Raw genomic sequence first — 12756 nt, 5'->3', positions numbered from 1 at the left:
TCAGACTCATATTCTGACTAGAATTGAGTATGACCACTTCAGGCTATATCCAGACCCTTTTGAATGGTTAGTTGATTAATTTATGTTGCTGATGTGGAGTTAACTATCTTCAAATTGTTGATTAGAGTATTCTGTCTTGATAAGCTATAAATCAGTCATGTGGGAACTGTCGTAAGAAGCCTTAGAGCCAGAGAATATTTGCTGCATGGAGATAAATAGGTATAGTTTAGTTTAATTGCGGTTATAACTTATGTTGTCATCTTGCTTTTACGACCATGCTTTTGCACTTGTTACATACTGATTTGTTGCAATAAATGTGACAAGATAGATGTGGCAGCTTGAGCAGACTCCTAAATGTGTTCTACAACAACTCTTCCTCTGCTGTGCAGCCCAACATGGCCTCGCCGCTCATCCCCTTTGTTGGGGCAGGGTTTGTGTACATTTTAGTGATGTCACTAACCTGTGAAGAAGCTTGTTGTAGTCCTCAAAAAGCAATTTCTTTATGAAAATATCTTCCTTTGCTTTGAACATTTTTATCATTGTAACTTTTAGCAGCCATTGTTTATGTTCAAAAGGCAACATTACACACTCTTTAAAACAACTACCTCTTTAAAACAATATCGATGGTGGCAGTCAACTGTCTGGTTACCAACATTCTTGAAAATATATTGTTTTGTGGTCAACAGGAGACAGAAACTCATACAGGGTTGGAACAACTTGAGGGTGAGTAGATTATGACAACATTTTCATTGCTGGCTGAATTATCCCTTAATTACATTTTTAATCCCAATGGTTGGGTTTGTCCATATTTGACCCAAACACCCAGTATATTATATATCTCTTGAGACTTAAACTTTAATATATTATGAGAGGTATTTTTACTTGAAAACAGTGTTCGTGCATCTCTGTAATTTCACAGAAATGAAGCACTGCACCCTTAACATCAGCCGTTTCTTGTTTTGGCTCTTTGTCGCCGTCTGTATGTCTGGAGGACAAATCACTGCACTAGGATGATGTTGTTCTGCAGTATTGTTTAAGCCATGTTCAATGATGCAGTTTCTAGCATCACCCATATGGAGGGAACAGCATGTTGTATGTGAATCCTGAACTGCTTCCAAATAAGTGAGCCATGCAATGGCACGTAGCCTACATATAGCTTGCTATCCATTCGGTTGTTTTTTAATGCATTTAGGCTGGATGATGACGTGATGTTATGAGACTGAGATGCAGTTGCAGTGCATTGACCAGTGGGCGGCTACAATAGCTGTATTTTCCTGTATCTCTCTCACAGGCGACCTAGGAAAGGATAGAAGCCAGGCTTCACACATCCCACAGAACTGCCAGATCCTAGTGTGTATGCATGTGCACACGCCTGCGCATATGTGTGTGTGTGTCTCTCTCCACTCCTCTGCCACCCTCCTCCCTACCAGCGTCAGTCCTCTCTCTCCATCAGGGATGGTGAGAGAGTGTTTATGGTAAGTGCAAGGAATCAAATCTCTCTTGCTTCATAGTCTGTCCTCCAACATGCAATAGCTCCCCCTTTTTTTCGTCTGTTGTTCCCTCCTGGTGATCCATCACTACCGGCTGCTGAGGATCCAGCTGTCTGCGCAGGCTGCAAGCGTACGGCTCTGCTGAGGATTCAAGCATCTTCTGCATGGAATTCAGAGCTTGACAACATGCCTCCCTTGTCGTTTCAGAGCATGTGCTGCGAATCGCACGGAATGATGGAGCTCCCTGGATAAACCCTGCAGACTAAACCAACATCCTAACTCAAATCATGCACTTAAGGTTAGTCTCAATCTTTATGCATTGAATTCCCTTTTTCGATTCAAGCAGGAGGACCTGTGTGATTACCGGATAACGATCCTGATATGGGCCTGCTGGGATGTTTGTCAGAGCTATCAATGTGCCGGTGCAAAAGGGGAGCTGTTGATCAAATGGTGCTTGTAGCAGTCACAGCCTCGCTTGCGCAGGATGGAATAACGTCCACAGGCTGTCGTCTGCCCACTGGGGCATTTATTGAAAGGTTCTCAGAGGGCCATCTGCGACGCACAGAGGCTTGATTCTTCTAATGCCTGGCAGAAAAACACAGCACAGGTTGCATAGGTTGTATTTATGATGCAAGCAACCGATGACGAAATGTGCTGCTTTTTTTGGAGCGTGCAATCGTCAACCTAAGGGAATGAACTCGTTGACTTTAGATGTGGAGGGTTAGAGAGAGTGCTTGGAAGTTTTTGACAAAAGGCAAAAAACAATTATGAATGCACTGACTAATTTATTTTCAAAGCATTGGTTGCATTGCAAATAATAAGATTTTCATTAGATGACTACAAACAGGCTGCATGATGTTGATGCACATATATATCTTTGTTGTGATTGGAAAGGATGCAAATTATTTTATTTATATATATATATATATGTATGTATGTATGTATGTATGTATGTATGTATGTATGTATGTATGTATGTATGTATGTATGTATGTATGTATGTATGTATGTATGTATGTGTATGTATATGTATGTATATATATGTATGTATATATATGTATGTATATATATGTATGTGTATATATGTATGTGTGTATATATATATATATATATATATATATATATATATATATATATATATATATATATATATATATATATATATATGTATGTATATATATATATGTGTGTGTGTGTTCCTTTTTTTCTTTCAATTGACATTTATGTTGATAAATATGATTGCTTAATCTATGATTATGCTTTTGCCCTATTGGTCAGGAGTGTGTGTGTGTGTGTATATATATATACCAAAATAATTCCTATTTAAGAGCAGCATATTTCATCAAGTCTGCTGAGTCACTGTAATTCACTCAGATTAGATGCCTCATGTAATTTCACATTTTACAACTTTAAAGGAACAGTTCACTCAAATTAAGTGTGTCATTATGTATTTGCCATCATGTTGTGCTCATATATGAACATGTTGTGATCTTTAGTTGAATTATCATTAGACCATGGTTGAGCTGTTTTCAGGAAACGGCTTGTTGTATAGGGATCCGTCTGAGACGGACAGTAATTGAGCTGGACCTCAGTCCTGTCGGTACAGCTGCTGTATATATGAAAAGTGCATTATCTTACCCAATAATACACATAATGTATTCTGTGCAGCTGGGCACAGCAGAAGGATGACTTTCATCACTTCTTAAGTGGGATTGCTTTAGTATGTCTTCAGTACATACTTTCTTTCAGTCTATATCATACTTTGGCAAGTACTGTATTGATGGATATAACTATAAAACTTTGCTCATACTAATACCACTATATAGTGAGCTTAATTATGCTTAATGTAATCACAATTTGGACACAACGTTACTGAACACAACACAGGAGGCTTATCTATCAAACTCTTTTTTATGTTAAGATATAATAGTTTTTTAGCATTTTTAGCAACATCAAGGCAACCCAAGAGCACTGTTGGAACTTTTGTGGAGATGTTTGCAAAGTGCATCTCAAATTGCATCTTCATGAAAAATGTAATAAACGGAGTGCTTTCAAAGCCAATAAATTCATTAAGTCCTCATATATGTAATTGCCGTTTTGCAATTGTGAAAGTTGATCAAACTTAAAGGGGGAATACTGAAAAGTCATTAGTAATTGACGGCTGGATACTACTTTCACAGACACCAAAAAGCTTATCAATGTTTCCAGCAGTTTGACCCATTGAGACATAAGTTTCAGTAAGAGTATAGAGTAAAATGAATGCAGACAGAGCTCCGATCATTTGGTTTAGTCTGATTAGAAATGTTTGAGTGTACATTGAGATCTCTGAATTTTGATTTCAGACTTAATGGCACATCTCAGCGCAGTGTGAAACATTGAGAAAAGCAGGAGACTCCATATTCTCTTTACTTAATCTAATTTCTGTCACTCGAGATGTGAATTGAGATCATTTATTGATAAAAATGGAGTCAGGTCTCATCATAAAAAAAGCCAGGTGCTCATACTGACATCTTTGCTGATAAAGAGTTAAATACTCAATAATCAATTCCAATCTGTGCATTATCTGATGTTTATAATTATTAATTAACCAATGATGAATTAAAGGAAGACAGAGATAATCAGCATTTTTGTAAAGTCACAGTGATCATTGCCATGGTTACATATGCTTAGAAACATTTATCATTTGTGAAACCTTGGTGGGTCAGGATGTGAAAAAGAAAAATGCTCTCTGTTAAATGGACACAATTACCGTTCAATTTGACTGATATGTGAGAGTTATGTTAAGAAATTATGACCTGTTTGAGCACCATTAATGAATGCATGAATCATCTGCAGGGGCAGAGCAACCTGGCATTCTGAGGAAAGATTACAAAGACAGAAATCGTTTTGGGTTTTTTTCAGAAACGTGCGCCTAAAGTGTAAGGGGGTCTTTTTTGATATACAATAACATTACAGAAAGATATACAAATGGAAAGATAGTCATATTTCATTGTTTTCTTGTATTTGAATGAAAGTCATCATGAAGGTTGCCTTCTGTCAATTTTAAACCTGAAGACCTCATGCAATGAAATGTGTTGTGGCTTTTAGTTTATTTCTGTTAGCGGTTATTCCATCTGGTATTATACCAAAAAAAAAAAAAATCTTTGGCTGCATCTGAAATCTCAAACTTCCCTACTATATAGTAGACGAAAAACAATGTGACAAAAAAAATGTCAGAATTCACAGTACTTATAAAAGGGTTGGCAAAAAATGTACACAGATGTCCTAATACTACTGATGAGATTCTGAAGTGTTCATGCGATGGACACTTTACTATCCCATAAGGCCACAGGAGAGGTTTTGTGAATGTCTGTTGCTAGGTCATATGATAACAACAAGATGTTGAACATAGTAAGTGGATTACATTTTTACTAGAGAGAACGTACATTTTTAGTGGTTGTGAAGTAAATAAGGACCAACTCAAGAGAGTATGCGATTTCGGATGTAGCCTTTCTTTTCTAGGAAGATATGTCCCATAACAAACCAATATTAATTGCAACTTTGCATTCGTTAAACCATTTCATGGGCTTTTTGTTAGTATTTCAAGCTGATTTTCTTTAAGTGGAACAATCAAACCATAATACCTTGATTATTCAAGGTCTCGCTGACCGAATATTTGTTTCCTTGTGGACTGCAGGTGGGTGGAAAGATGTAGCTGAGGAACAAACGGAAGCGCATCTTGACCTTTCACAAGCTCAGGTCATCCCTGAAAGGGGCGTGGCCTGTGGAGTACAGCCCAATATGTCCAAGAAGGCCCCCAGTGGGCGGGGCAAAGGGGAGCGGCCTGACGCCATGGCAGCACTGCAGGCAGCCAATGAGGAGCTGAGGGCCAAACTCACAGAAATCCAAATTGAACTGCAGCAGGAGAAAACCAAGGTTAGATTACTTACAGTTTGTTGTGGAAAGCGTGCAAGTGTCTTGACTCCATTTCAGATGTATTATTTGGTTTGTATTTTAGAAAATGGCTTCTCATCTGCTGCAGTGCGTTTAATACTGACCTCATTTCCTTCCGCATATTTGAAAAATCTCTTTCTGTCTTTTGTTGTCACATCAACCATTTATGTAACTAGTACAATTGCCTTTTAATTCTTGTTCTGTATTATATGGGTGGGTAGAGTCATTGCAAGGAAGCATTTGATTCATTAAAAGTGGCAGAAAAGGCATTATAATGTCACAATGTAATGGAATGTAATCTAATCTGATTTTGGCTGTCGGACTGAATCAAATATTAAAAATGTGTTGTTCAAAAAAAAAAAAGATTCTGAAATCAGATCACAAAATCCAATCTTGGTTGTAAACTGGATCAAATTATCAGTTTGTGCTGTTCAAAATCTTTTAGTAGGATGCAAAAAAATAAGGCTTATACTGATCCCAGCAGAAGAGCGGATTCCAGGAACAAAAATGTTATAAACGTTTTTAAAATTAATGTAATGTAAACTATTTTTGCTCTTTATTAGTTTAACTTGGTTATCTTAAAAGATAACTTGGCGCAAAAAAAATAACCCTCAAACATCTGTAAAGATCAAACAAAAGTATATTTAATTTAAAGTGTTTTTAATCACTGTAATCTACATTAGCACAATCTTAAGAGAAAACCCAGCCAGAAGTGTTTTTTCCCCCTTCTCATCTCTTATTTTTTCCATCGCCATGTCTCTTTAGGGGCTCCATTGAGCATTCAGATTTGAAAAAATGTGTATTTGGACCAGGGTGACAAAAGTAAGATGGATTAACTGGATTGCAAAACATGGGATTTCCCAAACTAGATCACTGATCCAGATCAAAAATTTTGAACAACATGGGCTCTGGGATATTCCATGTGAGAACCACTCAAGAAATTCAGTCCCTCAATTTCAAGAGTACCAAATGATTGTGATGGCCTGTCATTTAATGGCGATGTCACCTTTTATGTTTTATGGATTGGGCTTATTTAGTAGCTGAGTTGATCCATCACTCATGTGGTGTTAGCATTTATGGGTTCATTAGGACCGGGGTACAGTGTTAAATGAGGGTGTAAAAAATATAGGCATTCTGTCAAAGCCGGTTCAATGTCAGGCTAGCTTGTGACTGACAGCTGGTCAGGAGTTAATGGTTTAGCTTAGTCCAGTACACTAGTATCTTGTTGATCATAAGAGTATCTAAATTATCCATATCATGTCCTGATGATTGACCGATGGGTGTGAACCTCTGTTCACTGTCAATATGAAGAACACTTCATTTGATTCGATCGAGGTTGCAGAGTCGAACAACTCACTAATGCCTCAGTTGTGAGTGACATTGAACTGCAGGACTTTAGTTCTCAGAGATGAAAAACTAATTTATTAGGTTAACACTGTGATGTACACTTGCTCATAAATAATCTCTGAAGAATTGGAGTCGCATGGAAAAGACACAAGTAACTTATAATGTGTTTAACAGTACATTGTAAAACCATTTGGGTTTCAAATTTCAGGGATTGTAAAAATAAAAATAAAAGAAACGAGAAAAAAAGGTACTTTGTTGTAGGCTTTTGTATCTTAGACTTTAGATCTTAGGTTTGCCGTATAATGCAATCTAAATTTTTTTCAGGTAAAACATTTCTGACATTAGTGCAAGCAAGGGCTACTTATGTTTCATAATTGAAGTTTGCTGACTCTATACAGGATTATTGCAGATGTCAACATGATAATCAAATGTGTGTGTGAAACGCATGTAGATTTGTTAGGTCATACTTTAGAACCAAGTTTGATATTATGTAAAACCAAAAAGTTGATTATGGCCATATAAATTGAATATTTATTTAATGTAATGCTAAGATTATATGTATATATTTTTATTTATCAATCTACATTTAAAAAAAAAGTATTTTACAGCTTTATGTACCGTTTGATTTAAATTGACATTGAATGTGAGTAATCCATTCATAATTGAGTCTAATGAATCAGATTTATAGTTTTGCATTTTATGTTATGAATCTTTTTTTCTTTTCTTAAATTAATACTTTTATCAAGCAATTATGCGTTAAATTTATCAAAAATGACAGTAAAGTCAATGACATTTGACAAATCAATGACAAATGAAATTTTCTTTGCGAAAACTTTTCTTTTAAACTTTGTTCATCAGTGAATACTAAAAAAATACAATGAGACTTGTTTCTTGAGCAGCAAATCTTCATATTAGAATGATTTCTGAAGGATCATGTGACACCGAAGACTGGAGTAATGATGCTGAAAATTCAGCTTTGAGCACAGGAATAAATTACAATTTAAAATTTTAATAAAAATGTTAAATTATAATAGTATTTCATATAGGATGGATGGATGGATGGATGGATGGATGGATGGATGGATGGAGATATAGATGTGATATAATTGCGGTCATACTCGCCGTGTGTGTGTGTGTCTGCTCATTGTGTGTCTGTGCGCATACTGCAGTGGCTCTCCAAGATCAATACACACATCTCAGGGTGAAAATAAATGACAGCGAGGTTCTGCAAAAAGCACACCAGAAAGTACAGATCACCACCAACGAACATTAATGCTCAGAAAGGTTTCTTTATACTGTACATTTAAAGATCACAGAGTATATTAGTGTACAACCCTTCTGGTTGACCCTTTCATTATCTGAATCATGCAAAGCAGTCATAAGGGATTATTAATACTCAATTAATCATCATAATGTCAGCCATAGTTATAGTAATGGTACCATTAAGAAAATGTCAGGCTAAATTTAATAAGTGCTGTCAGGCAATGTATAGTGAATATAGTAATGAGGTTCAATTATCTGACTGTGTGTGTGTGTACTCCTAAACCTCTCACCTGACTCTCCTTGCTGATACAGTACAATCTTTTATTTAAAAGAAAAGTGTAAATGCTCTGGAATAATGTGTTTTCCCTGTTCACGACGTCCTTCAGCAATGGGAGTGTTTTATTTTAATATTCTGACCCTTGTCCTGCAGGACTGGGAAAACACTCTAACAGGCCAATTACTGCCGGTGCCCGAAAGTCAAACTCACTGCTATACCTTGTTTTCTGTAAAATTGCTTTTCTGATTGCAGGAACATGAAATGCGACGTTCAGGAATGATTTAGGGCATCAGTATTGAGGATAGAGAGAGAAAGAGAGGGGGAACTGATTTATTATAATTTGATATAAACAAAGAGTGTTCAGTGTTTCAGTGTCAAGGCCTGCTGGGAAATAAACACAAACAGGTTCCTATATATCAAATAGCCAAAAGCGAATCTTGTGTCCTGTCCTGCCTGTGAATGACTGATGTCTCTGAGAATCATGTTAGACTATCAGAGACCCTGGAGAGAAAGGTCCGTGGTTAAGGAAATGATTTGAAAGAGAGTTCACCCTTAAAGGAAAATGCTATTATTCACTCATCTTCATGTTGTACCAACTGCTTTCTTGTTTCTGCACAGAATGAGAGGTTTTAATGTTGTTTTGTTTGGGCACTTTCCATGGAATTACAATAAATGGGAACTAAAGATATTCATGCCCGATTTGTGAACAGATTCTTTTGATTTAGATATTTTCAGTGAATCAAACCTGATTCATAAACCCTCATGTGAATGATTCATTCATCAATCAGGGGTGCGTTTCCCAAAACTGTTAGCAACTTAGTTGGTTGGCAATGGGAAATTGCATTGCAACCAACAAAGTTGCTAACTTAGTAAGCAACTATCGTTTCGGGAAAACGCACCCCTGATTGATGAATGAATCATTCATTTTTTTTTTTTTTTTTTTTTTTTGGCAATCAGGTTAATTGATTCTCACCATTGAGTCATCAACTCACTGGAAGGGAAGTTTTTTCATGAATGACACTTTAAATTATGGTATTTTCTCACAATAAAATTCAACATTTTGGAATATAGTCCAACATTTGCAGACTCATTTTGTGGCGCTTTTGTGTCTTATGAAACTTTAAAACATTGTCCTCATTCGCTGTTATTCACTGAAAAAAAGTTTGTTGGATTTACATTATTTAATTTGTACATCGGTTCCATGTACATCAATTAATTTAAACAAACATAATTTGTTAATGTAATTTCAAAATCATAGAATGAAGTCACTTATTTTTTAAGTATCCCAGTTAAAGCTGCACTAGGCCTATATAACTTCTTGTGCTTAAAATGTACTACATTTATATACTGAGTACATAATGAATCCATTTTCCAAATGTGTTTTTGTCTTAGCTCATATGGGGTACACATATAATAAGGGTTTATATTCTGATTATTTTGTCCGGTTTGGGTACAGTCCCTGCGTGACTCGTCATAGACAACAGAGAGAAGTAGCTCCGGCTAAAATATTCTTCTTCAAGGCACATGCAGTTTTGTGTATTAATCACTAGAGTGCCAAAGGTTACAGTGTTGCTTTTAGTAGTAGATTATTTTAATATGGTTCCCTTACAGGATTAATTAAATTGACTAAATTATATGACTAAATTATAAAACTGTACTAGCTAGCTTCCAAAGTATTAGCTATAGCACACATTTGCATGTCAAATACTAAGCATGAAATGTATCAGTTCACAGCCCAAGCAAATTATCAGTCTTCTCCACAATGTTAACCCAGTGCAATTTAAAATTGTTCCAATAATTGAACATTAAACACTTCTAAACACTATCAAGTCTCCACCTTTGCTCATCTTGCTTAAAAACACAAGATAACATTTAATTGCAGTAACATTTAACATTTAAAGTCCCAAGCAAAGCATACTAGGAATTTCAGTTTCAGCAAAAATCATTTTGGAGTACTTAATTGGTTCACATTCGCCCTAAATAATTGAATCTAGTAGATTGCACATTTCAGAGAATTACATGAATCAAAAGCAAAGAAATCAGCTTTAGAAGAGAACACACAATTTTGACATTATATCACAAATGTGATTTTTCATGACAAAAAAAGCTTAAATTAAATGAAAATATATACATATTAGATGACATTTCTAAGCAAAATTAGGAATGGTGCTTTGGAAAATAAATTTAACGAAAAAAATCTAGCCCAACAACTAAATTTAAATAAATAAAAACTAACTTAATACATTAATGCACAATATTAAATTTAAATATATATATATATTATAATATATTAGTCTAGGTTTTAGTTAACGCTGACAATCCCTTAAGATGCTGTAAGATGTGGTTCAATTTAAGTGCCCTTATATAAACGCCACACTGCTTAAAGCCCAAAACGGTCTCTTAGCATCATTCAGAAATGAACTGTGAGCGTGCAGGCAGGTTTTCAGACATTACACTCCTGTGTAAATGAATATGTTCTCTTGGTGAGCGCAGTGAGAGCACACCACTGTGTGAGACTGTCAGATACGAATCATAGATGTGCTGTCAGACTGCGCGCATCAATGCAGCTATTGTGATGGGCTTCTTTAGACTGACAGTAAGAGGGGACATAGGAGCTGTCTCTACTGTTGTTAGGCCTGAATGAACAATACTCATCATGTATGATGGAAAGAGATGGTGCTGGTGTCTCACACTGCATTTCTCCAGCTGTATAGTCCCCGATTGTTTTGAATAGCATTTTTAATGGGGAGTTTGAGTCATGGAATGTTATTATGAGCGAGAAAGATATTTTATTCTATAATATTATGCCTTTTTTGTCCACTAGTCGTCAAAGTATATGTTTGTTTTCCTGACCTTTAGAATTAAACAAGCTGTTTTTACTACTGAACTTTTGACGAGTATATGCAAATAATATTAGTTGCTATGCAAATGTGGGCAGTCATATGTTAATTAGCTCATGGACTGATGTCAATACTGAACAGGCTGCTTTTACTGCTTAGTTTTGATAAATGCTATTTGTGGACAGGGGAAGGACTGCATTATAGAGTATGCCTACATCTTTATGTGAATTTAGGAGATGACATTTTGGACTCTTTTTCCATTAATTTTTTTTTTTTTTTTTTTTCTAGTTTGAATCCTATTTCTTGCCTGTTATGTTTTTATGGTTGCAATCGTTTTTCCTGACCATTGTGTCAGATCAAAATGTCAAGATCAAGTCTGCCAGGGAAAGGAAGACTGATATTTGGAGGTTTTTGATGTTTTCCCACGCCATCAAAGAATGGCATAAGACTTTTCCAACCTACTGCAACCCCGTCACCGATCTACAGACATTTGTGGATCCTGTTTTTATAAGAGTGCAATCTGTGCACTTTATCTTATACTATAAGATTACTTTAATGAAAAGACTGTTCTGGGCTCAATAATTGTTATATTATTTTTATATACAGGGGTGCGAATAACTTTTTTGTGCTGGTTCTCAAAGGAGCACATCCTACAAGCTGCCTAATTATAAATATAATACAAGCCTATTTGTTCACTGTAGAATTTAAATATAGGTTCATCTTTGTTAAAGCTGTATAAAATATTATATTATAATATTATAATATGTCTGTTGTCACTTTAAGACCGAATATAATGACACACATCCTGTTTCTTTCTCAACTGTTCACTTAACAAGATGCATCAAACCGAGAGATAAATAAATATGAGGATCCCTGCCGAGAAGTGTTTTTTGATGTAATTTTGTGTGTATGTGTCCGTTCAAGCTCAAATAAACGGACAAATGTAGCTTGAAGAAGACAATCATCTAGTTAGTTCGTTTTTCCCCCAGCTTAAGCATTAGCAAGCTCTAACATGCACAAAGTATTTTAGTCCCTTTTGTTTTAAGTATTTTAGTCCCTTTTGTTATCATTATAATATTTTAGTCCCTTTTGTTAACGTTGGTAAAACTAGTTTTTAAAATGTAATAAAAAAATTCCAAGAAAATTCCATCTCAGTGATGTTATTTTTGAATGTTTAAAATAAGAAAATATTTTTTTATGGTATAAAAGAATTTTCACTAGCATTACAACCTTTGATTTACTTGTGAAATAAAATACAATTATATTATTATATAAAAAGGAATATATAATAAAAAGGGGGAAAAAAGTCAAATTTGACTCTTCTTAACCAATTCTTAAAATTATCCAATTCTTTAAAATACACACTTTGTAAGTCAGATATAGTTATAAGAAGATATATTTTGAAAATGACCGATCAAACAGAGTCTAAATGATTTTCTGTGGTAATCAACATTGTGTTGTCGCCACGAATGCCGTCAATAGGGCTCTGGACGGATATTGAACCCTGGACATTTATTTAACGTCACGGATGGCTGGGTCTTCAGCAGAGGCTAATGGGATATCAGCACTGCTGACTCTCGCTGGACTCTAAACCTCTCCACACGTC

At 35.5% G+C, this 12756-nt stretch overlaps 1 protein-coding gene across 11 annotated transcripts in view; it reads left to right on the top strand.

Annotated features, from left to right (window-relative positions):
- The first annotated feature begins 1292 nt into the window (after positions 1-1292).
- jakmip3 (Janus kinase and microtubule interacting protein 3) overlaps positions 1293-12756 on the top strand; it is a 41404-nt gene continuing 29940 nt past the window's right edge. For 10 of the 11 annotated variants that reach the window (XM_067429974.1, XM_067429971.1, XM_067429973.1 and 7 more), the window contains exons 1-2: positions 1482-1788; positions 5167-5405. In XM_067429974.1, coding sequence (XP_067286075.1) covers positions 5271-5405 — 135 coding nt within the window. In that variant the 5' untranslated portion in view covers positions 1482-1788; positions 5167-5270. The other variant, XM_067429975.1, reaches the window with a different exon arrangement.

The sequence above is a fragment of the Pseudorasbora parva genome, chromosome 21, assembly GCF_024679245.1.
Source record: "Pseudorasbora parva isolate DD20220531a chromosome 21, ASM2467924v1, whole genome shotgun sequence".
Lineage (NCBI taxonomy): Eukaryota > Metazoa > Chordata > Actinopteri > Cypriniformes > Gobionidae > Pseudorasbora > Pseudorasbora parva.
The sequence above is the reverse complement of the archived record's forward strand: the minus strand, read 5'-3'. Positions and strand labels throughout refer to the sequence as shown.